General features: G+C 35.9%; 1 protein-coding gene across 1 annotated transcript; it reads left to right on the forward strand.

The window, feature by feature from the left end:
• Window positions 1-8,193: 8,193 nt before the first annotated feature.
• LOC149876114 (uncharacterized) lies at window positions 8,194-11,535 on the forward strand. The gene is made up of 4 exons (XM_090075680.1): window positions 8,194-10,372; window positions 10,630-10,695; window positions 10,957-11,013; window positions 11,170-11,535. Exons 1-4 carry the CDS (start codon window positions 8,194-8,196, stop codon window positions 11,487-11,489), a joined length of 2,622 nt encoding a protein of 873 aa, XP_089931806.1. The 3' UTR covers window positions 11,490-11,535.
• The last annotated feature ends 15,742 nt before the right edge of the window (window positions 11,536-27,277 follow it).

The raw sequence follows: 27,277 nt of genomic DNA on the forward strand, positions 1-27,277 counted from the left end.
ACGTAAAATGCTAGAAATTTGCTGAACGCTCGGTTTGCGCCGCCCAAGAGTCATTCTGTTTCTGCGTTGCCAGCGTCTGTCGGCTAAATACAACTGTAGACTCCGCGCAAGCTTTTTCACCGCAAAAGTTGTACAGAGCCACACCGAAGGCTAAAATCGACTTTAAGGTCGAAGGTTAAAATCGACCCTAGAGCTTTGAAAACGACGTCACGAAATTTTCAAGTACATCATCGAAGAAAATTACGGCGGCCAGATGCGACTCTTAGTACTAACTCTTCTAATCTTAGTACGTTAAGCATTCCAGTCGAGAGATCAGACGTTTTTTCGTCACCTAAGAGACCGGCCGATCCGTTTGCGACGCTGCGGAAAGAAAGAAGATGGCAAACCACAGGGTTGTTACCGTAACAAACCTCCGTGAGTACCTCCATCTCGAATGGCTTTTGGGGAAACGTTCGTTTTAAACTCAAAGGGATGGTTGTTAAAGCTCACAAAAGCCTGGTTAACGATTTTCTAACGGCAGAGACCGTGTTTACAATGGATGCAGGCCGTTTGCCCGAGCCCAAAGCGCAAGACCTTTCGGAGAACTCCTCTAGGTCGATGCAACGAAACTACTAGACGCGTGCACCTAGCGGCACGTTACAACCGAAGGACGCCCCTCGTGGACACTATACGAACGCAATTTTTCATTGTCCCCAGGCTTCCAAACCGTAACCTCATCCCCCTCCAATCCTAACCCCGTAATTCTCTTACTCCTTCCCCCCCCCCCCCCCCCCACCCCTACCCCTCTTAAAAAAAAAAAAAAAAAAAGATAAAGAAAAAAAGAAAAAAGTTTCCTTCTCTCTTTTTTTCTAGCTTTTAGCCGGCCCTCCGCTAGAAGGGAATAGGGAGTAACGAAGGTTTGACATCAAAGTAGCGTTTCGTATAAGATTTGCTTGGCAAAATTTGACAATTTTTATAAAAGCCAAGCACTAGTTCAAACTGGAGATAATAAAACGAAATCGAATGATCTCACTTCTCAAACCACTGAGCTGCCATTGGTCGGCAGTTTCATGTTTGGAGACTATTGAGCTGCCATTGGTCGGCTGTTTAATCGTTGCGATTGGTCGGCAGTTTTATCGTTGGAGACCATTGAGAGATATAAAAGGCACTTTTTTTTTTTTTGAGCACAACATTAAACGCTATATCGTTAGATCTTGTTATAAAGGCACCCTTAAAATGCCGAATTGAAAAAAAAAAACAAAAACAAAAACAAACAGAAAAAAAAAATGAAATCGAAACGGGCATTCTTTTAAGCATAACGTTAAAAGCTAAATCGTTAGAGGTTTTATTAAGAAGGCACCTTTAGAATGCAAAAGACAAAAACGGAAAGTTTTGCTTTCCTGGCCACAAGCGATAAAATTGTTAGTAAAACGCACTCTAGCATTCTCACGTTCCAGACGTGACCAATGTTCGAGTAATCGAACAGGTCCGCTCAACCGTGAATGAAAGCGGAACTAACACACACTACCAACTAGTCACTGTGTTGGTCTGCTGAAATTACAACAGTCCATGAAAAGTATCTCGTAGAAAAGTCCTAATTTTGGATCATGGGCGGGCTGCTCAAATGAGCACTCTGCCCAATTGAAACAAAGGAAAAAAAAAAAAAAAAAAAGAAAAAAGAAACCGAAACGGGCATTCTTTTGAGCATAACGTTAAAAGCTAAATCGTTAGATGTTTTATTAAAAAGGCACCTTTAGAATGCGATGTCCTCAAATATTTTCCTCGATATTTTAATAAGTAAACAAAAACAAAACTAAGTCTTGCAACTGGCGAAAACTTTCAATAAGCAAACAAAGCAACAACTTTCCTTTCGAGTTTTTTACATTTTAAACAAAAGACAAACAAAGAAAAAAAAAACAAACAAAAACAAAAACAAAAAAACAAAACAAAAACAAAACAGAAAAGGGAGAATGAGTGAGTCGACTGATTTCGCTCAACTGTCTTAAACGAGAAGTCATAAACGTTTGCTTGTGCCAGCAAGTTGCAAATTAAGTTGTTAATGAGCTGCACCGCAAAAACTTAACCCACAGTTTATTAAGCATATTAAGCCTTTGCTGACATGTTAAGACATTTTAAGCCTTTGCTATTATCATGAGGCTTTTTTGCTCCACGAGCCAAAAAAGTACGCTAGAGTTGTTGACAAACTGCATCGCGGTCGAAAAGTGTAATTACGCCAACACTTTTATCCGTTTAAGCATTTCGTTTTCGCACGAACAACAATTAAAGCAGCTCGTTGAGCTTAACGACGTTCGTATTTTTTTTCGAAGCCAAAACTTCGGCTATAAGTAGAGTGAAGAGGCACTTCGAAAAACAACAAAGCTGTTCGCAGTCGATAGCAACGAGCGACAACATCTCTGCGAGTCTGGCATCAAGGTAAACATTTTTTTTTACATTTTCATTTGTTAGTGCCACTTTTGTGTACATTATGTATTCAAAAATTTCTTGCTGACGCTAGATTTTTCGTTTTCAATGAACAACAGTTGCAACCTCTAGTCGTTTGCTAAAACAGCTTGCTAGGACAACCAAATCAATCATATGTTGTGAAAATTTCTTTTGTTCAACTGACTAAGGAAGATCGAGCGAACGCTTTTTTTTTTTATAACTTGTTTGTATCATATTGCTATTAAGAAAACAGCGTTGTGTATACTAAACGTGACATAATTGGCAATTATCCGTAACTAAAAATAAGATAGAAATTACAAACTTGATACCATATTTTAATTACTCTAACAAAACTAGACGTCATCGCGTGAGAAAATAAATGTTTATGACACATAACCTATTTTTTTGTTTTTTTTTTCTTCTCTTTTTTCCTTTTAATCTCCTTTCTTTCGTCCAAAAAAGCGTTTTGATTTTTGCCTCGCCACAAGCGATGAAATCGATAAAAAAACCTGCTCGGACATTCTCAATTCTCAACAACAAAAGCAATCAAAGTTCTAGCTCTCGAGCACGTGCGCCAACAGGCTGATGAAACCGTTCAAATATGCTCGATCGCTAGAATTTAAAAAAAAAAAAAGAAGCAAACCAGAAACAAACCAAAATAAAAAAAAAACAAAAACAAAAATGGACATCTTTAGAACGCTTAAATTTTATAAAATATTTTCCTCTGCGTTTTTAACCAGCTAAACTGTCGTAAAGTTTTTTCGGTGCAGTTCATTTAAAAAACTTAGTTTTCAACTTTTTAAACGTTTTAGACTTCTCGTTTAAGGCAGTCGAAAGAAATGAGTCGACTTGCTCTCTCTCTCCCTTTTCGGTTTTGTTTTTGTTTACTTGTTTTTGTTTTTTCTTCGTTTGCCTTCGTTTGCCTTTGTTTGCCTTTGTTTGCTTTTGGAAAAGTTGTCGCCATGCGAGACTTAGTTTTTTTTTGGCTCAATTTGTGATTAAGTGAAGTTCTAGTCTTGAAAGTGTGCAAAGTGTGGGCCAATCTGGTGGCTGGAGTGATGACACGTGAATGCTGGAAATTCCAGACTTTGAGCGGATTCAGCGTACATAGAAAGAAAAATGTAACATTCACGTGGGTCTCTCCTAAGCTTGCCATTGGTCGGTCTGCTGGCCTTAAGTACCCCCCCCCCCCTCAACGTCACGTTTGCTCAACTTTCTCGGTCTTTGGCGCCCAAAGAAAGCTCGAGGAAGGATAAAAATGGCGAGGTTTCGGTACTGCGTTTTCTGTTTTTCCTATTTGTTTTTGTTTGTTTGTTTGTTTCGTTTGTTTGTTTATTTATTTAATCGTTTTTTTGTTTGTTTCGTTCGTTTGTTTGTTTGTTTCGTTTGCTTCGTTTGTTTTGTGATGTTTTGTTTTCCCTTCTTGATGGCACAAAACAGAAGCAAACAAGACTTTCGGTTATATTCGGTTATATTCGGTTCAATAAAAGTTTGTTGGTTTCTGCACAACAACAACAACAACAACAAAAGTCCCTCTGTCCCTCAAAAGCAGTTTCTCCTCTGTCCTAAAGAAGAGCCTCTTTGTAATCGATCTTGTCTGAATGCAGCTCCTTTTGCCTACAGGTTTTTATTCCAACCCTTTTGTTGTTGTTAGTGCCATGTTGTTGTTATTGTTATACTCTGTAAAAGCAGTTGTTGCTGTTGTACTTGTTTGTTGTTTCTAAAGACACTGTTGTTGCTGCTGTTAGCGCTGTTAGTAATCACCCACTTGGCTTGTATTTTTGTTTCTTGTTTTTGTTTTTTGTTTTATTTATAAACACTCTCTGAGTAAGTGATGCTGTTGCTGTTGTTGTTGTTACAGTTGCAATGAGTGTTTGTTAATGTTCCCCCACTTGGCTTGTTTATAATCTATTTTATTTTATCAACACTCTCTGAGTCAGTGATGGTGTTGCTGTTGCTGTTGTCGTTATTATGCTTGCAATGGGAGTTGTTACTGTTCACCCACTTTGCTTGTTTTGTTTTTGTTTCTTTATTTTATCAACACCCTTTGAGCCAGTGATGCTGTTGCTGTTGTTGTTGTTATAGTTGCAATGAGTGTTGTTAATGTTCACCCACTTTGCTTGTGTTTTTGTTTTTGTTTATCAACACCCTTTGTGTCAGTGATGCTGTTGCTGTTGTTCTTATTACAGTTGCAATGAGTGTTTGTTAATGTTCACCAACTTGGCTTGTTTATAATCTATTTTGTTTTATCAACACTCTCTGAGTCAGTGATGCTGATGCTGTTGTTGTTATTGTGCTTGCAATAAGTGTTGTTAATGTTCACCCACTTTGCTTGTTTTGTTTGTGCTTTTGTTTTTCTTTATCAACACCCTTTGAGTCACTGATGCTGTTGCTGTTGGTGTTATTATAGTTGCAATGAGTGTTAATGTTCACCCACTTTGCTTGCTTTATTTGTTTGTTGCTTTTTTTTTTATCAACACCCTGCGAGTTAGTGATGCTGTTGCTGCTTTTGTCATTTTACTTGTATTTATAGTTGTTACTGTTCAGCCACTTTGCTTGTTTTTTAATCTGTTTTATTTTATCACCACACTCTGAGTCAGTGATGATGTTGCTGATGCTGTTGTTGTTATTTTACTTGCAATGATAGCTGTTACTGTTCAGCCACTTTGCTTGTTTTGTTTGTTTGTTTGTTTGTTTTTTTTATCAATATCCTCTGAGCAAGTGATGCTGTTGCTGTTGTTGTTGTTATAGTTGCAATGAGTGTTTGTTAATGTTCACAAACTTGGCATGTTTATAATCTATTTTATTTTATCAACACTCTCTGAGTCAGTGATGCTGATGCTGTTGTTGTTATTATGCTTGCAATAAGTGTTGTTAATGTTCACCCACTCTGCTTGTTTTGTTTGTGCCTTTGTTTTTGTTTATCAACACCCTTTGAGTCACTGATGCTGTTGCTGTTGGTGTTATTATAGTTGCAATGAGTGTTAATGTTCACCCACTTTGCTTGCTTTGTTTGTTTGTTGCTTTTTTTTTTATCAACACCCTGCGAGTTAGTGATGCTGTTGCTGCTTTTGTCATTTTACTTGTATTTATAGTTGTTACTGTTCAGCCACTTTGCTTGTTTTTTAATCTGTTTTATTTTATCACCACTCTCTGAGTCAGTGATGATGTTGCTGATGCTGTTGTTGTTATTTTACTTGCAATGATAGCTGTTACTGTTCAGCCACTTTGCTTGTTTTGTTTGTTTGTTTGTTTGTTTTTTTTATCAATATCCTCTGAGCAAGTGATGCTGTTGCTGTTGTTGTTGTTTTAGTTGCAATGAGTGTTTGTTAATGTTCCCCCACTTGGCTTGTACTTCTGTTTTCTGTTTTGTTTTGTTTTTGTTTTTTTTGTTGTTTTTTTTCTCAACACTCTCTGAGTAAGTGATGCTGTTGCTGTAGTCGTTGTTATAGTTGCAATGAGTGTTTGTTAATGTTCACAAACTTGGCATGTTTATAATCTATTTTATTTTATCAACACTCTCTGAGTCAGAGATGCTGATGCTGTTGTTGTTATTATGCTTGCAATAAGTGTTGTTAATGTTCCCCCACTCTGCTTGTTTTGTTTGTGCCTTTGTTTTTGTTTATCAACACCCTTTGAGTCACTGATGCTGTTGCTGTTGGTGTTATTATAGTTGCAATGAGTGTTAATGTTCACCCACTTTGCTTGCTTTGTTTGTTTGTTGCTTTTTTTTTTATCAACACCCTGCGAGTTAGTGATGCTGTTGCTGCTTTTGTCATTTTACTTGTATTTATAGTTGTTACTGTTTAGCCACTTTGCTTGTTTTTTAATCTGTTTTATTTTATCACCACTCTCTGAGTCAGTGATGATGTTGCTGATGCTGTTGTTGTTATTTTACTTGCAATGATAGCTGTTACTGTTCAGCCACTTTGCTTGTTTTTTTTTGTTTTTGTTTTGTTTGTTTGTTTGTTTGTTTTTTTATATATCCTCTGAGTTAGTGATGCTGTTGCTGATGCTGTTGTTGTTATTATGCTTTCAATGAGAGCTGTTACTGTTCACCCACTTTGTTTGTTTATAATCTGTTTTATTTTATCAACACTCTCTGAGTCAGTGATGCTGATGCTGATGCTGTTGTTGTTATTATGCTTGCAGTGAGAGTTGTTACTGTTCACCCACTTTGCTTGCTTATTGTCTATTTTATTTTGTCAACACTCTCTGAGTCAGTGATGCTGATGCTGATGCTGTTGTTGTTATTATGCTTGCAATGAGAGTTGTTACTGTTCACCCAATTTGCTTGTTTTGTTTTTTTATTTGTTTTTTTGTTTGTTTTTGTTTTGCTTGTTTTTTTTTATCAATACCCTCTGAGTCAGTGATGCTGTTGCTGTTGTTGTTGTTGTTATAGTTGCAATGAGTGTTTGTTAATGTTCCCCCACTTGGCTTGTACTTTTGTTTTCTTTTTTGTTATGTCAACACTCTCTGAGTCAGTGATGCTGATGCTGTTGTTATTATGCTTGCAATGAGAGTTGTTACTGTTGTAGTTATGTCTGTCATTTGTCCTTGTTAGCAAGTTCTATTTGCCCTCTCTTGCCTTTTTTCAACACAGTTTCTTTCTTTGAGTCATATGGTTGCGAGATCCTCTCAAACTCCATCTCTTTATTTATTTGTTTCTTTTCTTTTTCTTTTTTTTTTTCTCATTCTCCTTCTCATAATAGCAATCACTGCTGCCACCATGCATGTAATGCTAGTTGCTCTCATTCTTTTTCATTTGCTAGTGGAAACTTTGTTTCTTCTTGTTGCTCTCTTTTCTTTCTTTTTTTCTCTTTTGCAGAGGATTCGAAAAAACACAGCTCTTCCCTGCAGTTGTAAACATTCCAGGATTGGATGCAGGCAGAAGAAAAAAACTCTCACTGACTGGTTTCCTTTTTTTAGCAAAAACCGTTGCAAACAAACACCTGAACATGTCTTCTTCACAAGAAAACAACTCTGTTGTTGCTTCTTCTCCAAACTCTAAAGCAAAAAAAAAGAAAAGAAAGCAGTCACAAGAACAGAGAGACTTAAAGCTCAAAAACAAAGTCAGGGCCGCATTAGTTGCAGCGTGTGGCTCCGTAAACAGGGTTGTACCTTTCTATGGTACCAAGAAGAGGTACGCTGTTAGCTGTCCGATGCCTTTGTGCAAACATTCGTCCACAAGCATTAAAAGACACTTGACTAAAAAAGATCATTCTTGGACTTTGGATGAAGCTTCCATCTTTTACTCTGCAATGGTCAGGAAGTTTCAGCATGCTCGTCTCGAACGCAAGTCCGGCTGTCCAAAACCTTACCCCTGTTTGCAATGTTGGAAGTATTACGACCGACTGGACATACACTTGAAAGAGACTCATTTCTACGATTCCAAGATGATCAAACAAAAGATTGCAGAGGCAAAGCGATACGACAACGAGAAGCTCTATGTCCCTCAATTTATTCGACCTGCCTTCTTTGGTATTAAGCCAGTAGCTGAACAAGCGTCTGCATCAGGCTCTGCATCCTCTGCTCCTGGGCCTTCCTCCTCTTTTTCTTCTCCGGTTCTTTCCTCTGATCCTCTTTTAAGCTTGCCCTCACCAGTTGCTGGTTCGTCCGAGGCTCCTTCTGCAAACCAATGCACCTCTGTAGAAAACAAAGAGCTGAACACCGAATCCGTCCTTGACTCTGATTTCGATTCCTTAGAGCACTTGGTTTCCAGCTCCTATGTCTTGACCGAAGAAAAGAGACTCTTGTTTCAGCTGGACAAAGATGCTTTTCACTTTTATTTACCAGTCAGCAGATGAGCTCTTCAGAGACTTTGAAAAGTGGCTTGTGGTAGCCAACAACAACACTTGGTCACAAGCAAAGATCTACAAAAATGCAGTTGTGGAAATATTGACTTGTTGTGACAGCACGTTGACGCTGCACCCAAACGCCCTCACCAATTCCAATGTTTTGGAGGATAGATACTTCTCCTTGCACTTTAAGAAAATTCAGCTCAATTCCAAGCTGAGTGAACTTGACCAAACAAAAGCCATGTCTTGTCACACGTTGTACAACCGCCTCGTCTCCCTTTGTCTCCTGTTTCGTTTCAGTGAAGCCAGAAACGTCTATTTCGGACTTTCTCATGAGGCCATCCGACGTTTGCGCTGCAAGGTGGATGAGTTGCGAAAAGTGCTGAGGCCCTTTCGTTCTTTGAGGAGGAGCCTTGTGAAAAGAAGAAAAAGCATCAACATCATCAATGTCAGTTTGCTGACCGAATATGGCAAGTCTGCATACGTAAGAGACTTAGTGGAATCGATTAGAAAGGCGTCTCTTCCGCTGACTAGAGACAATGCTGTGTCTCTACGAAACCATCTTCTGCTCTCTGTCACTGTAATTAACAGTTTAAGAAAATCTAACATTGCTCTTTTAAACATTAGAGACTACATGGCTGCTGAGAAGAGTGAGTGTGGATATTGCATTGTGCAAGAGCGCTACAAAACAGCATACAAGTACGGAGCCAAAAACATTCTAGTGCCGAACGACTTGAAAGTGTTGATCGATATTTATTTGCTGAGATACAGAGACCTTCTTGTCAACGACTCTCACTACATGGCTGCAGACACCAAGACTGTTTTGGAGTTGAGCGACTGCTACAGGCCCCTTTTTCCTTCGGTGAGAGCCAACAAAGACGAAGGTGTGACACTAGGTGCAACTAGAGTGCCTGTTTACCAGATGGGTTCCTCTGCTATCACCTCTAGCCTGACGTCCTGCTTCAGAAAAAGCCAAGTAAACATTCCCATGAAGCGTCTTACTCCCACTTGCATTCGCGGTTCGATAGCCACTTACTTTGCCAACAACAGCAAAGAAGATCGCGAGCGGTTTGCTACACTCTACATGAAGCACAGCAGACACACAATGGATAGCTTTTATGTGTCCCAGTGGAACGCTGCAGAGGAGTTGCGCTTTGCCCTGGGCATCGGACAGTCCTTCGGAGTCATAGAGTCTTTGACTGTTGAAAAGTCTGAGAGACCACCAAAGGAGGAGAAGGATGTGATGGACTGGCTCCGAACTAATGCAGAGGAGTACGGTTTTCATGATGTTGAGGACATTTTTGAGGAAGATTCAGACTCCGGTTCTGACTCTGAAGAATGTGCTGCTACTTTCGGTTGTACCACAGTGGTTCCATTTTCTCCAGCTGTAGAAAACAATGCTCCTTTAGAGGACAGCAACGAACATGTTGTAGATTTCTTGTGTGAACCTAGCTCAACTCCTGTTTCGTCTGTTCCTTCTGAACAAACAATCGCTGGTCCAGTTCTTGAACTATCCTCTGCTCTTGCACAACTAGTTCCTAATGAACAAGCTGTTTGTATGGATGTAGATCAGACTCTAGCTGTTCCTGTTGGCACAGCTTGTTCTCCTCTTGCATTAACATTATTTCCTGATGAACCGGATTTTATTGAACACCATGCACAACTTTCTCCAGTTTACTTTAGTGAGCAAGTGGTTGCCAAACCTGTTTCTGCTGCTCCTGCTCAACAAGTTGCTTTCAGTCCTTCAAAAGAGGTCTTTTCTGTTCTGCTGGAAACAGTGTCTAATGTTGCTTCACAGCAAGATAATCTTATGGCTGTCACACGTGTTTTCCATGCTCCTCCTGAAGCTGCTCTTCTTGAACCTGCTCTTCTTGAACCTGCTCTTCTTGAACCTGCTCATAAGCAAGTGGTTGCCAAACCTGTTCATGTTGCTCCTTCTCTGCAAGTTGTTTTTAATCCTTCAAAAGAGGTCTTTTCTGTTCCTCTGGCTCCTAATCTTGTTGCTCGTCAGCAAACGATGGCCAAACCCAGTTTGTTTCTTTCAGCTGTTCCAGTCCAACAGGCTGGTACTGTTCTTGAAAAACAGCCCTCACCTGGTGCTGTTCAATCTGTTGGTAGTCTATTTAGCCAAAGTCTTGCTTGTACATCCAGAGGTAAATTCTTTTTGATTTTTGATTTTTATGCAAATCTCAACACGCTTTCAAAAAATAAAAATGCCCAAATTAACTCCTTGCCCTATTGTTATTGTTAAAGCTGTAAAAAAAAAAAAAAAAAAGAAAAACAATAAAAAAAACAAAAAAAAAAACAAAAAAAACAACACAGAAGTGTGTATGTATTTGTTGCAGGACTAATTCTGTGATTGCTTAAATGTTTACACAAGTGAATGATACTAAAACTGATTATGTTTTAGAAGTAAAAGATCCAAGAAGAAAAAAAATCAAGTTGGAAATGCCATCTTTTACTCAAGAACACATCGGTAATGTAAAACCTAATTTATACAAACATATATAAACACAAACCTCTTCTTGCACAATTTCAGATGGTTAACTGTTAATAAAAACTAGCCATCATTGCTAAGTGCACTTTTAGAAAGTTGTGTCTACCCGATTTCTAATGATGAAGTTAGAAACATCACCGTTAGAAATCATGCACAGCTTGTTATTATCTCTAACACTTAGAAACTGTTGATGGTTTTTTTATGAATTAGAAAAATGAACATGGTTTTATTTTATTTCAGGATCAACTCAGCCAAGAACAAAGGAAAACAAAGCAGAAGTTAGCCAATGCCAATTAGGTAATCTTTCAAAAACCAGTTATTGCTATCAGTGCAAACAATAAGGTCAACAAAAAAAACAAATAAAAAAACAAAATTAATCTTGTCATGCTTCAGAACCAAATGAATATTCGATTTAATCTCTTTGTGTTATGACTTGAGTTTGTAAAATTTTAGATGAAATAGTTGAAAAGCTGAATGCTTGCCCTGGCCACAACGAATGGTTCAACACCAGAAGTTTTCCTCGATGTGCAGCTTTAGTGTTGGCATACATCTTGCAAGACGTGTTTACAGATGTAAGCTCAAGTTGCTCGTACAAAGATTACCTTGGCATCTTGGCAAATCATAGCAGTGACAAGCTCATTCATGTCTTGCAAAAGTACTCCTACCGAAGCCATATTAAAGACAAAATTAAAAACATGAAGCTAAAAATTCAAAAAGAGGGTAGTTTAGAAAAGTTTGTTCAATATGGCAATATAGTGAGACCATTTATGTAGTTTAGAAAAGTTTGTTCAGTTTGGCAATAAAGATGGGCCTTTTGTGTAGTTTGTTTTCTCTATGCTTTTGCAAATATATTTATCTGTTTCGCTAAATACATAATAAACAAGAAGTTCTGTTAAACTGTTCTCACATTTCTTATTTAAAGATAGTTCAAACTTTTTTTATCTTTAAAAAAAAAAAAAGTCGTTTTGTTATTCTGTTAACACTTTTAATAGAGTTGCATTTAGAATTACTTCTGATGTTTTTAAGAGTTTGTTAAAAAGCAAATTAATATTTTCTGTGATGTTAAACTGCATAAGTGAAATTTAAAAAAGGAAAACTGCTCCAACCATTTTTCGGAAAAAGAAATCAAAAAGTTCCTTATTTTAAAAGATCTAGACATCCATTTCTTCTTCAGCAAAATAGCGAGGCTTTTTTTATGAACTCTTACTCTCTATTTTTTCATATATTTACACAAAGGATTTTATTAAGTTCAATGTAAACATACATAGAAGTATATTATGTTTTTTTTTTTGTTTGTTTTTTTTTTATGGTGTCTAACTTTTGTTTCACTTCTATTTTATTTTACGTTTATCTTGTATTTTATCATGCCTTATTGGTTTTTGCGTTTTGTGATGTCAAGCTGCGTAAGCTAAACTTAAAAGAGGAAAACTACGCTAACTTTTCTTTGAAAAAATATTCAAAAAGTACCTTAAAAGAGAAAGCACACGAATTTAAAAAGTTGTATCTTGCCATCCAATTCTTCTTCTGCAAAGTAGTGAGGCTTTTGCTCTCTAATTTATCTCTATTTACGCAAAGGGTTTTATTTCAATGTAAACACGTATAAAAGAATACTTTGTTAAAAATAATGTTAAAGGAGTTGCGTAAAAAAAACGTCTGAATAAACTTTCTTTACAAAAAAAAACAACTAAGAAACAAGCGCGCCTAAGAAAAACCAGATCGCGATTCACTAAGTCAATAGACGAAAGAAACAAACTTTAAAAAGTCTTTCTAGACAACAAATTCTATTTTTGGCAATGCAGTTTTTGTATTTATGCAACCTATCTTTTGTTTCACTTCTACTTTATTTTACGTTTACCTTGTATTTTGTCTTGCCTTTTTGCGTTTTGTGATGTCAAGCTACATAATCTAAACTTAAAAGAGGAAAACTAGGCTAGTAGAATATTATGTTGTTGGTTTTATATGCAGCCTAACTTTAGTTTCATCTATATTTTGTTTTGCGTTTATCTTATATTTTATCTTGTCTTTTTGAGTTTTGTGTTTTGTGATGTCAAGCTACATAAGCTAAACTTTAAAGACCTTTTTTTTGAAAAACTATTCAAAAACTACCTTTAACAAAGTAGCGAGGCTTTTTATGCACTTTTACTCTCTAACATACCTATATTTGCGCAGAGGATTTTATTTAACTCAATGTAAACATACATAGAAAAATATTGTTACCCGTTTATTTTATGCAGCCTAACTTTAGCTTCATCTGTATTTTATTTTACGTTTATCTTATATTTTATTTTGTCTTTTTGAGTTTTGTGCTTTGTGATGTCAAGCTACATAAGCTAATGTTAAAAGAGGAAAACTACGCTAACCTTTTTTTGAAAAACTATTCAAAAACAACCTTTAACAAAGTAGCGAGGCTTTTTATGCACTTTTACTCTCTAACATACCTATATTTGCGCAGAGGATTTTATATAACTCAATGTAAACATACATAGAAAAATATTGTTACCCGTTTATTTCATGCAGCCTAACTTTAGCTTCATCTACATTTTATTTTACGTTTATCTTATATTTTATTTTGTCTTTTTGAGTTTTGTGTTTTGTGATGTCAAGCTACATAAGCTAATGTTAAAAGAGGAAAGCTACGCTAACCTTTCTTTGAAAAACTGTTCAAAAACTACCTTAGACATAATCTAGATTTAAAAGAGGAAGACTACGCTATTTTTGCTTTGAAAAAACTTTCGAAAACCACCTTAATCGATAGAGATAGCACACGATTTTAAAATGTTGTATCTAGTGATCCACTTCTTTTACACCAAAGTAGCGAGGCTTTCTATGCACTTTTACTCTCTAACATAGCTATTTTTGCGCAAACGATTTTATTTATTTCAATTTAAACATGCCTAGTAGATTATTATGTTGTTGGTTTTTTATGCAGCCTAACTTTAGTTTCATCTATATTTTATTTTGCGTTTATCTTATATTTTATCTTGTCTTTTTGAGTTTTATATTTTGTGATGTCAAGCACATAAGCTAAACTTTAAAGAGGAAATTTACGCTAACCTGTCTTTGAAAAACTATTCAAAAACTACCTTTAACAAAGTAGCGAGGCTTTTTATGCCTTTTTACTCTCTAGCATACCTATATTTGCGCAGAGGGTTTTATTTAATTCAACTTAAACATACCTGTTAGATTATTATGTTGTTGGTTTTTTATGCAGTCTAACTTAAGCTACATCTATTTTTCATTTTACGTTTGTCTTATATTTTATTTTATCTTTTTGTGTTCTGTGATGTCAAGCTACATAAGCTAATGTTAAAAGAGGAAAGCTACGCTAACCTTTCTTTGAAAAACTATTCGAAATCTATTTTTGAGATAATCTAGATTTAAAAGAGGAACACTACGCTAATTTTGCTTTGAAAAAACTCTCGAAAACTACCTTATTCGATAGAGATAGCACACAAGTTTAAAAAAGTGTATCTAGTCATCCACTTCTTCTACAGCAAAGTAGCGAGGCTTTCTATGCACTTTTACTCTCTAACATTATGCATTTTACTCTCTATTTTTGCGCAAAGGGTTTTATTTAATTCAATTTAAACATGCCTAGTAGATATTTTATGTTGTTGGTTTTTTATGCAGCCTAACTTTAGCTACATCTATTTGTCTTATATTTTATTTTATGTTTTTGTGTTCTGTGATGTCAAGCTACATAAGCTAATGTTAAAAGAGGAAAGCTACGCTAACTTTTCTTTGAAAAACTATTCAAAATCTACCTTTGAGATAATCTAGATTTAAAAGAGGAACACTACGCTAATTTTGCTTTGAAAAAACATTCGAAAACTACCTTATATTTTATCTTGCCTTTGTTAGTTTTGTGTTTTATTATGTCAAGCTTCATAATCTAATCTTAAAAGAGGAAAACTGCGCTAACTTTCCATTGAAAAAGTACTCAAAAAGGACCTAAATCGATATAGATAGCTCACGATTTTAAAAAGTTGCATATAGTCATCTTCTTCAGCAAAGTATCGAGGCTTTTTATGGATTTTTACTGTCTAACTTTCCCATATTTGCGCAAAGGAATTTATTTAGTTCAACTTAAACATGCCTAGTAGATAATTATGTTGTTTGTTTATTATGCAGTGTAAACTTTGTTTCATCTATATTTTACGTTTATCTTATATTTTATTTTGTCTTTTTGAGCTTTGTGTTTTGTGATGTCAAGCTACATAATCTAAACATAAAAGAGGAAAACTACGCTAACCTTTCTTTGAAAAACTATTCAAAATCTACCTTTAACAAAGTTGCGAGGCTTTTAATGCTTTTTTACTAACATATATTTGCGCAAAGGATTTTATATAATTCAATTTAAACATGCCTAGTAGATTATTATGTTGTTAGTTTTTTATGCAGCTTATCTTTAGTTTCATTTATATTATGTTTTAGGTTTATCTTATATTTTATCTTATCTTTTTGAGTTTTGTGTTTTGTGATGCCAAGAATTTTAAGCTAAACTTAAAAGAGGAATGCTACGCTAACCTTTCTTTGAAAATCTATTCATAAACTACCCTAGACAAAAGCTAGATTTAAAAGAGGAAAACTACGCTATTTTTGCTTTGAAAAAACTTTCGAAAACCACCTTAATCGATAGAGATAGCACACAATTTTAAAAAGTTGCATATAGTCATCCACTTCTTCTGCAGCAAAGTAGCGATGCTTTTTATGCACTTTTTCTCACTAGTTTGCTTATATTTACGCAAAGGAATTCATTTAATTCAATCCAAGCATATATAGAAGATTATTATGCTATGATTTTTTTTTTCTTTTATGCAGCCTAACAATTATTTCACCTATATTTTATTTTACGATTAACTTTTATCTTACTTTTCTTTTTTGAGTTTTGTGTTTTGTGATATCAAGCTACATAAACTAAACTTTAAAGAGGAAAACTACGCTAACCTTTCTTTGAAAAACTATTCAAAAACTACCTTTAACAAAGTAGCGAGGCTTTTTCTCTCTAACATACCTATATTTGCGCATAGGATTTTATTTAATTTAATGTAAACATACCTAGTAGATTATTATGTTGTTGGTTTTTTATGCAGTCTAACTTTAGCTTCATCTGTATTTTATTTCACGTTTATCTTATATTTTATTTTGTCTTTTTGAGCTTTGTGTTTTGTGATGTCAAGCTACATAAGCTAAACTTAAAAGAGGAAAGCTACGCTAACCTTTCTTTGAAAAACTATTCAAAATCTACCTTTGAGATAATCTAAATTTAAAAGAGGAACACTGCGCTATTTTTGCTTTGAAAAAACTTTCGAAAACTACCTTATTCGATAGAGACAGCACACAAATTTAAAAGTTTGTATCTAGTCATCCACTTCTTCTACAGCAATGTAGCGAGGCTTTTTATGCACTTTTACTCTCTAACATACCTATATTTGCGCAAAGGATTTTATTTAACTCAATGTAAATATACATAGAAGAGTATTGTTACCCGTTTATTTTATGCAGCCTAACTTTAATTTCATCTATATTTTATATTGCGTTTACCTTATATTTTGTCTTGCCTTTGTTAGTTTTGTGTTTTGTTATGTCAAGCTTCATGATCCAATCTTAAAAGAGGAAACTGCGCTAACTTCTCATTGAAAAAGTACTCAAAAAGGACCTAAATCGATATAGATAGCTCACGATTTTAAAAAGTTGCATATAGTCATCTCTTCTTCAGCAAAGTATCGAGGCTTTTTATGGACTTTTAATCTCTTATTTACCCAAATTTGCGCAAAGGACTTTACTTAATTCAACTTAAACATGTCTAGTAGATTATTAAGTTGTTTGTTTTTTATGCAGCCTAACTTTAGTTTCATTTATATTTTATTTTACGTTTATCTGATATTTTATCTTGTCTTTTTGTGTGTTGTTTTGTCAAGCTACATAAGCTAAACTTAAAAGTGGAAAACTACGCTAACCTTTCTTTGAAAATCTATTCAAAAAACTGCCTTAGACATAAGGTAGATTTAAAAGAGGAAGACTGCGCTATTTTTGCTTTAAAAAAACTTCGAAAAATACCTTAATCCATCGAGGTAGTACACGAATTTACAAAGTTGTATCTAGTCATCCACTTCTTCTATAGCAAAGTAGCGAGGCTTTTTATGCACTTTTGAGTTCTAATTTATCTCTGTTTACGCAAATGGTTTTGTTTATTTCTGTGTAATGATATACAAAAGAGTATTTTGTTAAAGATTATGCTGCAGGAGCTGCGTAAAAAAACTCTGGTGACCTTTCCTTAAGAAAAAAGCAACTGAGAGGCATGTGCGCTTTAGAAAATTCAAATCGCGATTCACCAAATTAAAAGACGAAAAGAACGAACTTTAAAAGCTCTTACTAGACGTTTGTGTTTATGATAGGCAATGCAGTTTTAGATTTTATGCAGCCTAACATTTGTTTCATCTATATCTTATTTTACGTTTATCTTATACTTTATCTTGCCTTTTTGAGTTTAGTATTTTGTGATGTCATGCTAAATAAGCTAAACTTTGCTAATTTTTATTTGAAAAAATATTCAAAAACTACCTGAATTATAAAGCTAGATCTAAAGGAGGAAAACTACGCTAACTTTTCTTTAAAAAAATATTTAAAAACTACCTTAAACATAAGCTATATCCAAAAGAGGAAAACTATGCTAACTTTTCTTTGAAAAAATACTCAAAAACTACCTTAAACATAAGCTAGATCTAAAAGAGGAAAACTACGCTAACTTTTCTTTGAAAAAATACTCAAAAACTACCTTAAACATAAGCTAGATCTAAAAGAGGAAACCTACGCTAACTTTTCTTTGAAAAAATATTCGAAAACTACCTTTAAACATGATTTAGATTTAATAGATGAAAACTACGCTAACATTTCTTTGAAAAAACATTCAAAAACTACCTTTAAACATGATTTAAATTTAAAAAAGGAAAACTACGCTAACATTTCTTTGAAAAAATATTCAAAAAGTACCTTAATCGAAAGAGATAGCACGCGAAATTAAAAAGTTGCATCTAGTCATCCGTTTCTTCTTCATCAAAGTAGCGAGGCGTTTATGCACTTTTTATTCTCTAATTTATCTCTATTTACGCAAATGGCTTTTGTTTATTTCAATGTAAAACTTTTCAAAAGAGTATTTTGTTAAAGATTATGCTGCAGGAGCTGTGTAAGATAACTCTGGTGACCTTTCTTTAAGAAAAAGCAACTAAAGTAGATGTGCGCCTAAGAGAATCCAAATTGCGATTCACTAAATTAAAAGACATATACAACAAACTTTAAAAGTGAAACTATTTTTACAAGCGTATTTGGTAAAGATGAAATGTTCTTATGACATTTTAACGTTACGAAAAGGATTTTCTTCAGTTCAAATATTTATTACAATTTAAAGTGTTAAATAATGTTACAGAAACGACCTAAAACGCCTGTTGTATTAATTTAAACGAACAAAATAGATAAAAAAAAAAGAAAAACTATCATTAAAAAAAAAAAAGAAAAAAAGAAAAGAAATAGAAGTTGAGGAAAAATAAAAATAAGAACTTCTAACAAAGAGCTCTTCTTTTTATTTTTCAGATTTTAGATGCTTAATTCCTTGAATGAAAAGTTGAACTGATGACCCACTACTAAGGTTGTTCCTAGCCTTCCGTTCTCAAACTAGGCCATTCTGAGAGGCTGTTTGATTAAGTACCGTTGATAGTAGTATCGCACGTAAGAGACTTCTAAAACTCTGATTATTAATTCCTTGAATGAAGAGATGACTTCATACTCACTAACGAGGTTGTTCTTAGCCATCCGTTCTTAAACTAAGCAAAACAGTGAAGTTGTTTGATTAAGTATCACAGTTTGCTGATTTGCACATGCACCATTGCCGAAACTGTGATGCTTGGTTCCTTGATTGGATTGAAGAAGCTCATCACCATGCTTTTTACAAGCTGTCCGTTGTTATGTTTTGCAATTCAGTGGTTCTGTTTTGCAATTCATTTTCTGTTTGTTTAAGTATCATCGATGGTGGTGTCGTGCATGCAAACTTTCCGAAACTCTGATGCTTGTTTTTCTTGAATGGAGAGATGAGCTTATACTTTAGGTGACTTTTAAAACTGCAGTAATTAGTGCCTCGAATGGAAAAACGAACTCATTCTTTACAGACCAAGGTTGTTCCTGGCCATCCGTTAACATACTAGGCAACAGTACAGCGAAGCTGTTTGTTTTACAAGCTTTTGTCGTTTCGAGAAATCACTACATTAAGCATTCGATGGTGATACACGACTGATGGCCAGGTTCTGATTTTCGAATGAAAAGAAGAGTCGCATCCGACCACCGGTCGGCTTTCGACGCAAAACAGCTGTACACACTCGTCCAACGTCCAGTGACTAACTGTTGCAACGAGAAAGTTAGCTTTATTTGTCGTGCAGATTGTCCGCTTTGACGTAAAATGCTAGAAATTTGCTGAACGCTCGGTTTGCGCCGCCCAAGAGTCATTCTGTTTCTGCGTTGCCAGCGTCTGTCGGCTAAATACAACTGTAGACTCCGCGCAAGCTTTTTCACCGCAAAAGTTGTACAGAGCCACACCGAAGGCTAAAATCGACTTTAAGGTCGAAGGTTAAAATCGACCCTAGAGCTTTGAAAACGACGTCACGAAATTTTCAAGTACATCATCGAAGAAAATTACGGCGGCCAGATGCGACTCTTAGTACTAACTCTTCTAATCTTAGTACGTTAAGCATTCCAGTCGAGAGATCAGACGTTTTTTCGTCACCTAAGAGACCGGCCGATCCGTTTGCGACGCTGCGGAAAGAAAGAAGATGGCAAACCACAGGGTTGTTACCGTAACAAACCTCCGTGAGTACCTCCATCTCGAATGGCTTTTGGGGAAACGTTCGTTTTAAACTCAAAGGGATGGTTGTTAAAGCTCACAAAAGCCTGGTTAACGATTTTCTAACGGCAGAGACCGTGTTTACAATGGATGCAGGCCGTTTGCCCGAGCCCAAAGCGCAAGACCTTTCGGAGAACTCCTCTAGGTCGATGCAACGAAACTACTAGACGCGTGCACCTAGCGGCACGTTACAACCGAAGGACGCCCCTCGTGGACACTATACGAACGCAATTTTTCATTGTCCCCAGGCTTCCAAACCGTAACCTCATCCCCCTCCAATCCTAACCCCGTAATTCTCTTACTCCTTCCCCCCCCCCCCCCCCCACCCTACCCCTCTTAAAAAAAAAAAAAAAAAAAGATAAAGAAAAAAAGAAAAAAGTTTCCTTCTCTCTTTTTTTCTAGCTTTTAGCCGGCCCTCCGCTAGAAGGGAATAGGGAGTAACGAAGGTTTGACATCAAAGTAGCGTTTCGTATAAGATTTGCTTGGCAAAATTTGACAATTTTTATAAAAGCCAAGCACTAGTTCAAACTGGAGATAATAAAACGAAATCGAATGATCTCACTTCTCAAACCACTGAGCTGCCATTGGTCGGCAGTTTCATGTTTGGAGACTATTGAGCTGCCATTGGTCGGCTGTTTAATCGTTGCGATTGGTCGGCAGTTTTATCGTTGGAGACCATTGAGAGATATAAAAGGCACTTTTTTTTTTTTTGAGCACAACATTAAACGCTATATCGTTAGATCTTGTTATAAAGGCACCCTTAAATGCCGAATTGAAAAAAAAAAAACAAAAACAAAAACAAACAGAAAAAAAAAATGAAATCGAAACGGGCATTCTTTTAAGCATAACGTTAAAAGCTAAATCGTTAGAGGTTTTATTAAGAAGGCACCTTTAGAATGCAAAAGACAAAAACGGAAAGTTTTGCTTTCCTGGCCACAAGCGATAAAATTGTTAGTAAAACGCACTCTAGCATTCTCACGTTCCAGACGTGACCAATGTTCGAGTAATCGAACAGGTCCGCTCAACCGTGAATGAAAGCGGAACTAACACACACTACCAACTAGTCACTGTGTTGGTCTGCTGAAATTACAACAGTCCATGAAAAGTATCTCGTAGAAAAGTCCTAATTTTGGATCATGGGCGGGCTGCTCAAATGAGCACTCTGCCCAATTGAAACAAAGGAAAAAAAAAAAAAAAAAAGAAAAAAGAAACCGAAACGGGCATTCTTTTGAGCATAACGTTAAAAGCTAAATCGTTAGATGTTTTATTAAAAAGGCACCTTTAGAATGCGATGTCCTCAAATATTTTCCTCGATATTTTAATAAGTAAACAAAAACAAAACTAAGTCTTGCAACTGGCGAAAACTTTCAATAAGCAAACAAAGCAACAACTTTCCTTTCGAGTTTTTTACATTTTAAACAAAAGACAAACAAAGAAAAAAAAAACAAACAAAAACAAAAACAAAAAAACAAAACAAAAACAAAACAGAAAAGGGAGAATGAGTGAGTCGACTGATTTCGCTCAACTGTCTTAAACGAGAAGTCATAAACGTTTGCTTGTGCCAGCAAGTTGCAAATTAAGTTGTTAATGAGCTGCACCGCAAAAACTTAACCCACAGTTTATTAAGCATATTAAGCCTTTGCTGACATGTTAAGACATTTTAAGCCTTTGCTATTATCATGAGGCTTTTTTGCTCCACGAGCCAAAAAAGTACGCTAGAGTTGTTGACAAACTGCATCGCGGTCGAAAAGTGTAATTACGCCAACACTTTTATCCGTTTAAGCATTTCGTTTTCGCACGAACAACAATTAAAGCAGCTCGTTGAGCTTAACGACGTTCGTATTTTTTTTCGAAGCCAAAACTTCGGCTATAAGTAGAGTGAAGAGGCACTTCGAAAAACAACAAAGCTGTTCGCAGTCGATAGCAACGAGCGACAACATCTCTGCGAGTCTGGCATCAAGGTAAACATTTTTTTTTACATTTTCATTTGTTAGTGCCACTTTTGTGTACATTATGTATTCAAAAATTTCTTGCTGACGCTAGATTTTTCGTTTTCAATGAACAACAGTTGCAACCTCTAGTCGTTTGCTAAAACAGCTTGCTAGGACAACCAAATCAATCATATGTTGTGAAAATTTCTTTTTGTTCAACTGACTAAGGAAGATCGAGCGAACGCTTTTTTTTTTTATAACTTGTTTGTATCATATTGCTATTAAGAAAACAGCGTTGTGTATACTAAACGTGACATAATTGGCAATTATCCGTAACTAAAAATAAGATAGAAATTACAAACTTGATACCATATTTTAATTACTCTAACAAAACTAGACGTCATCGCGTGAGAAAATAAATGTTTATGACACATAACCTATTTTTTTGTTTTTTTTTTTCTTCTCTTTTTTCCTTTTAATCTCCTTTCTTTCGTCCAAAAAGCGTTTTGATTTTTGCCTCGCCACAAGCGATGAAATCGATAAAAAAACCTGCTCGGACATTCTCAATTCTCAACAACAAAAGCAATCAAAGTTCTAGCTCTCGAGCACGTGCGCCAACAGGTTGATGAAACCGTTCAAATATGCTCGATCGCTAGAATTTAAAAAAAAAAAAAGAAGCAAACCAGAAACAAACCAAAATAAAAAAAAAACAAAAACAAAAATGGACATCTTTAGAACGCTTAAATTTTATAAAATATTTTCCTCTGCGTTTTTAACCAGCTAAACTGTCGTAAAGTTTTTTCGGTGCAGTTCATTTAAAAAACTTAGTTTTCAACTTTTAAACGTTTTAGACTTCTCGTTTAAGGCAGTCGAAAGAAATGAGTCGACTTGCTCTCTCTCTCCCTTTTCGGTTTTGTTTTTGTTTACTTGTTTTTGTTTTTTCTTCGTTTGCCTTCGTTTGCCTTTGTTTGCCTTTGTTTGCTTTTGGAAAAGTTGTCGCCATGCGAGACTTAGTTTTTTTTTGGCTCAATTTGTGATTAAGTGAAGTTCTAGTCTTGAAAGTGTGCAAAGTGTGGGCCAATCTGGTGGCTGGAGTGATGACACGTGAATGCTGGAAATTCCAGACTTTGAGCGGATTCAGCGTACATAGAAAGAAAATGTAACATTCACGTGGGTCTCTCCTAAGCTTGCCATTGGTCGGTCTGCTGGCCTTAAGTACCCCCCCCCCCCCCCCTCAACGTCACGTTTGCTCAACTTTCTCGGTCTTTGGCGCCCAAAGAAAGCTCGAGGAAGGATAAAAATGGCGAGGTTTCGGTACTGCGTTTTCTGTTTTTCCTATTTGTTTTTGTTTGTTTGTTTGTTTCGTTTGTTTGTTTATTTATTTAATCGTTTTTTTGTTTGTTTCGTTCGTTTGTTTGTTTGTTTCGTTTGCTTCGTTTGTTTTGTGATGTTTTGTTTTCCCTTCTTGATGGCACAAAACAGAAGCAAACAAGACTTTCGGTTATATTCGGTTATATTCGGTTCAATAAAAGTTTGTTGGTTTCTGCACAACAACAACAACAACAACAAAAGTCCCTCTGTCCCTCAAAAGCAGTTTCTCCTCTGTCCTAAAGAAGAGCCTCTTTGTAATCGATCTTGTCTGAATGCAGCTCTCCTTTTGCCTACAGGTTTTTATTCCAACCCTTTTGTTGTTGTTAGTGCCATGTTGTTGTTATTGTTATACTCTGTAAAAGCAGTTGTTGCTGTTGTACTTGTTTGTTGTTTCTAAAGACACTGTTGTTGCTGCTGTTAGCGCTGTTAGTAATCACCCACTTGGCTTGTATTTTTGTTTCTTGTTTTTGTTTTTTGTTTTATTTATAAACACTCTCTGAGTAAGTGATGCTGTTGCTGTTGTTGTTGTTACAGTTGCAATGAGTGTTTGTTAATGTTCCCCCACTTGGCTTGTTTATAATCTATTTTATTTTATCAACACTCTCTGAGTCAGTGATGGTGTTGCTGTTGCTGTTGTCGTTATTATGCTTGCAATGGGAGTTGTTACTGTTCACCCACTTTGCTTGTTTTGTTTTTGTTTCTTTATTTTATCAACACCCTTTGAGCCAGTGATGCTGTTGCTGTTGTTGTTGTTATAGTTGCAATGAGTGTTGTTAATGTTCACCCACTTTGCTTGTGTTTTTGTTTTTGTTTATCAACACCCTTTGTGTCAGTGATGCTGTTGCTGTTGTTCTTATTACAGTTGCAATGAGTGTTTGTTAATGTTCACCAACTTGGCTTGTTTATAATCTATTTTGTTTTATCAACACTCTCTGAGTCAGTGATGCTGATGCTGTTGTTGTTATTGTGCTTGCAATAAGTGTTGTTAATGTTCACCCACTTTGCTTGTTTTGTTTGTGCTTTTGTTTTTCTTTATCAACACCCTTTGAGTCACTGATGCTGTTGCTGTTGGTGTTATTATAGTTGCAATGAGTGTTAATGTTCACCCACTTTGCTTGCTTTATTTGTTTGTTGCTTTTTTTTTTATCAACACCCTGCGAGTTAGTGATGCTGTTGCTGCTTTTGTCATTTTACTTGTATTTATAGTTGTTACTGTTCAGCCACTTTGCTTGTTTTTTAATCTGTTTTATTTTATCACCACACTCTGAGTCAGTGATGATGTTGCTGATGCTGTTGTTGTTATTTTACTTGCAATGATAGCTGTTACTGTTCAGCCACTTTGCTTGTTTTGTTTGTTTGTTTGTTTGTTTTTTTTATCAATATCCTCTGAGCAAGTGATGCTGTTGCTGTTGTTGTTGTTATAGTTGCAATGAGTGTTTGTTAATGTTCACAAACTTGGCATGTTTATAATCTATTTTATTTTATCAACACTCTCTGAGTCAGTGATGCTGATGCTGTTGTTGTTATTATGCTTGCAATAAGTGTTGTTAATGTTCACCCACTCTGCTTGTTTTGTTTGTGCCTTTGTTTTTGTTTATCAACACCCTTTGAGTCACTGATGCTGTTGCTGTTGGTGTTATTATAGTTGCAATGAGTGTTAATGTTCACCCACTTTGCTTGCTTTGTTTGTTTGTTGCTTTTTTTTTTATCAACACCCTGCGAGTTAGTGATGCTGTTGCTGCTTTTGTCATTTTACTTGTATTTATAGTTGTTACTGTTCAGCCACTTTGCTTGTTTTTTAATCTGTTTTATTTTATCACCACTCTCTGAGTCAGTGATGATGTTGCTGATGCTGTGTTGTTGTTATTTTACTTGCAATGATAGCTGTTACTGTTCAGCCACTTTGCTTGTTTTGTTTGTTTGTTTGTTTGTTTTTTTTATCAATATCCTCTGAGCAAGTGATGCTGTTGCTGTTGTTGTTGTTTTAGTTGCAATGAGTGTTTGTTAATGTTCCCCCACTTGGCTTGTACTTCTGTTTTCTGTTTTGTTTTGTTTTTGTTTTTTTTGTTGTTTTTTTTCTCAACACTCTCTGAGTAAGTGATGCTGTTGCTGTAGTCGTTGTTATAGTTGCAATGAGTGTTTGTTAATGTTCACAAACTTGGCATGTTTATAATCTATTTTATTTTATCAACACTCTCTGAGTCAGAGATGCTGATGCTGTTGTTGTTATTATGCTTGCAATAAGTGTTGTTAATGTTCCCCCACTCTGCTTGTTTTGTTTGTGCCTTTGTTTTTGTTTATCAACACCCTTTGAGTCACTGATGCTGTTGCTGTTGGTGTTATTATAGTTGCAATGAGTGTTAATGTTCACCCACTTTGCTTGCTTTGTTTGTTTGTTGCTTTTTTTTTTTATCAACACCCTGCGAGTTAGTGATGCTGTTGCTGCTTTTGTCATTTTACTTGTATTTATAGTTGTTACTGTTTAGCCACTTTGCTTGTTTTTTAATCTGTTTTATTTTATCACCACTCTCTGAGTCAGTGATGATGTTGCTGATGCTGTTGTTGTTATTTTACTTGCAATGATAGCTGTTACTGTTCAGCCACTTTGCTTGTTTTTTTTTGTTTTTGTTTTGTTTGTTTGTTTGTTTGTTTTTTTATATATCCTCTGAGTTAGTGATGCTGTTGCTGATGCTGTTGTTGTTATTATGCTTTCAATGAGAGCTGTTACTGTTCACCCACTTTGTTTGTTTATAATCTGTTTTATTTTATCAACACTCTCTGAGTCAGTGATGCTGATGCTGATGCTGTTGTTGTTATTATGCTTGCAGTGAGAGTTGTTACTGTTCACCCACTTTGCTTGCTTATTGTCTATTTTATTTTGTCAACACTCTCTGAGTCAGTGATGCTGATGCTGATGCTGTTGTTGTTATTATGCTTGCAATGAGAGTTGTTACTGTTCACCCAATTTGCTTGTTTTGTTTTTTTATTTGTTTTTTTGTTTGTTTTTGTTTTGCTTGTTTTTTTTTATCAATACCCTCTGAGTCAGTGATGCTGTTGCTGTTGTTGTTGTTGTTATAGTTGCAATGAGTGTTTGTTAATGTTCCCCCACTTGGCTTGTACTTTTGTTTTCTTTTTTGTTATGTCAACACTCTCTGAGTCAGTGATGCTGATGCTGTTGTTATTATGCTTGCAATGAGAGTTGTTACTGTTGTAGTTATGTCTGTCATTTGTCCTTGTTAGCAAGTTCTATTTGCCCTCTCTTGCCTTTTTTCAACACAGTTTCTTTCTTTGAGTCATATGGTTGCGAGATCCTCTCAAACTCCATCTCTTTATTTATTTGTTTCTTTTCTTTTTCTTTTTTTTTTTCTCATTCTCCTTCTCATAATAGCAATCACTGCTGCCACCATGCATGTAATGCTAGTTGCTCTCATTCTTTTTCATTTGCTAGTGGAAACTTTGTTTCTTCTTGTTGCTCTCTTTTCTTTCTTTTTTTCTCTTTTGCAGAGGATTCGAAAAAACACAGCTCTTCCCTGCAGTTGTAAACATTCCAGGATTGGATGCAGGCAGAAGAAAAAAACTCTCACTGACTGGTTTCCTTTTTTTAGCAAAAACCGTTGCAAACAAACACCTGAACATGTCTTCTTCACAAGAAAACAACTCTGTTGTTGCTTCTTCTCCAAACTCTAAAGCAAAAAAAAAGAAAAGAAAGCAGTCACAAGAACAGAGAGACTTAAAGCTCAAAAACAAAGTCAGGGCCGCATTAGTTGCAGCGTGTGGCTCCGTAAACAGGGTTGTACCTTTCTATGGTACCAAGAAGAGGTACGCTGTTAGCTGTCCGATGCCTTTGTGCAAACATTCGTCCACAAGCATTAAAAGACACTTGACTAAAAAAGATCATTCTTGGACTTTGGATGAAGCTTCCATCTTTTACTCTGCAATGGTCAGGAAGTTTCAGCATGCTCGTCTCGAACGCAAGTCCGGCTGTCCAAAACCTTACCCCTGTTTGCAATGTTGGAAGTATTACGACCGACTGGACATACACTTGAAAGAGACTCATTTCTACGATTCCAAGATGATCAAACAAAAGATTGCAGAGGCAAAGCGATACGACAACGAGAAGCTCTATGTCCCTCAATTTATTCGACCTGCCTTCTTTGGTATTAAGCCAGTAGCTGAACAAGCGTCTGCATCAGGCTCTGCATCCTCTGCTCCTGGGCCTTCCTCCTCTTTTTCTTCTCCGGTTCTTTCCTCTGATCCTCTTTTAAGCTTGCCCTCACCAGTTGCTGGTTCGTCCGAGGCTCCTTCTGCAAACCAATGCACCTCTGTAGAAAACAAAGAGCTGAACACCGAATCCGTCCTTGACTCTGAT

Source organism: Hydra viridissima, unplaced genomic scaffold (genome assembly GCF_058129835.1).
Source record: "Hydra viridissima isolate aposymbiotic clone 2 unplaced genomic scaffold, HvirCarnegie_v1 scaffold_30, whole genome shotgun sequence".
Lineage (NCBI taxonomy): Eukaryota > Metazoa > Cnidaria > Hydrozoa > Anthoathecata > Hydridae > Hydra > Hydra viridissima.

Excerpts from the sequence above, each read along its gene's own strand:
- LOC149876114 (XM_090075680.1), top strand. The coding sequence starts at position 8,194 with ATGCTTTTCACTTTTATTTACCAGTCAGCAGATGAGCTCTTCAGAGAC. Across the intron at positions 10,696-10,956 it reads TTTTACTCAAGAACACATCG|GATCAACTCAGCCAAGAACA; the intron begins GTAATGTAAAAC and ends ATTTTATTTCAG. Across the intron at positions 11,014-11,169 it reads AGTTAGCCAATGCCAATTAG|ATGAAATAGTTGAAAAGCTG; the intron begins GTAATCTTTCAA and ends GTAAAATTTTAG.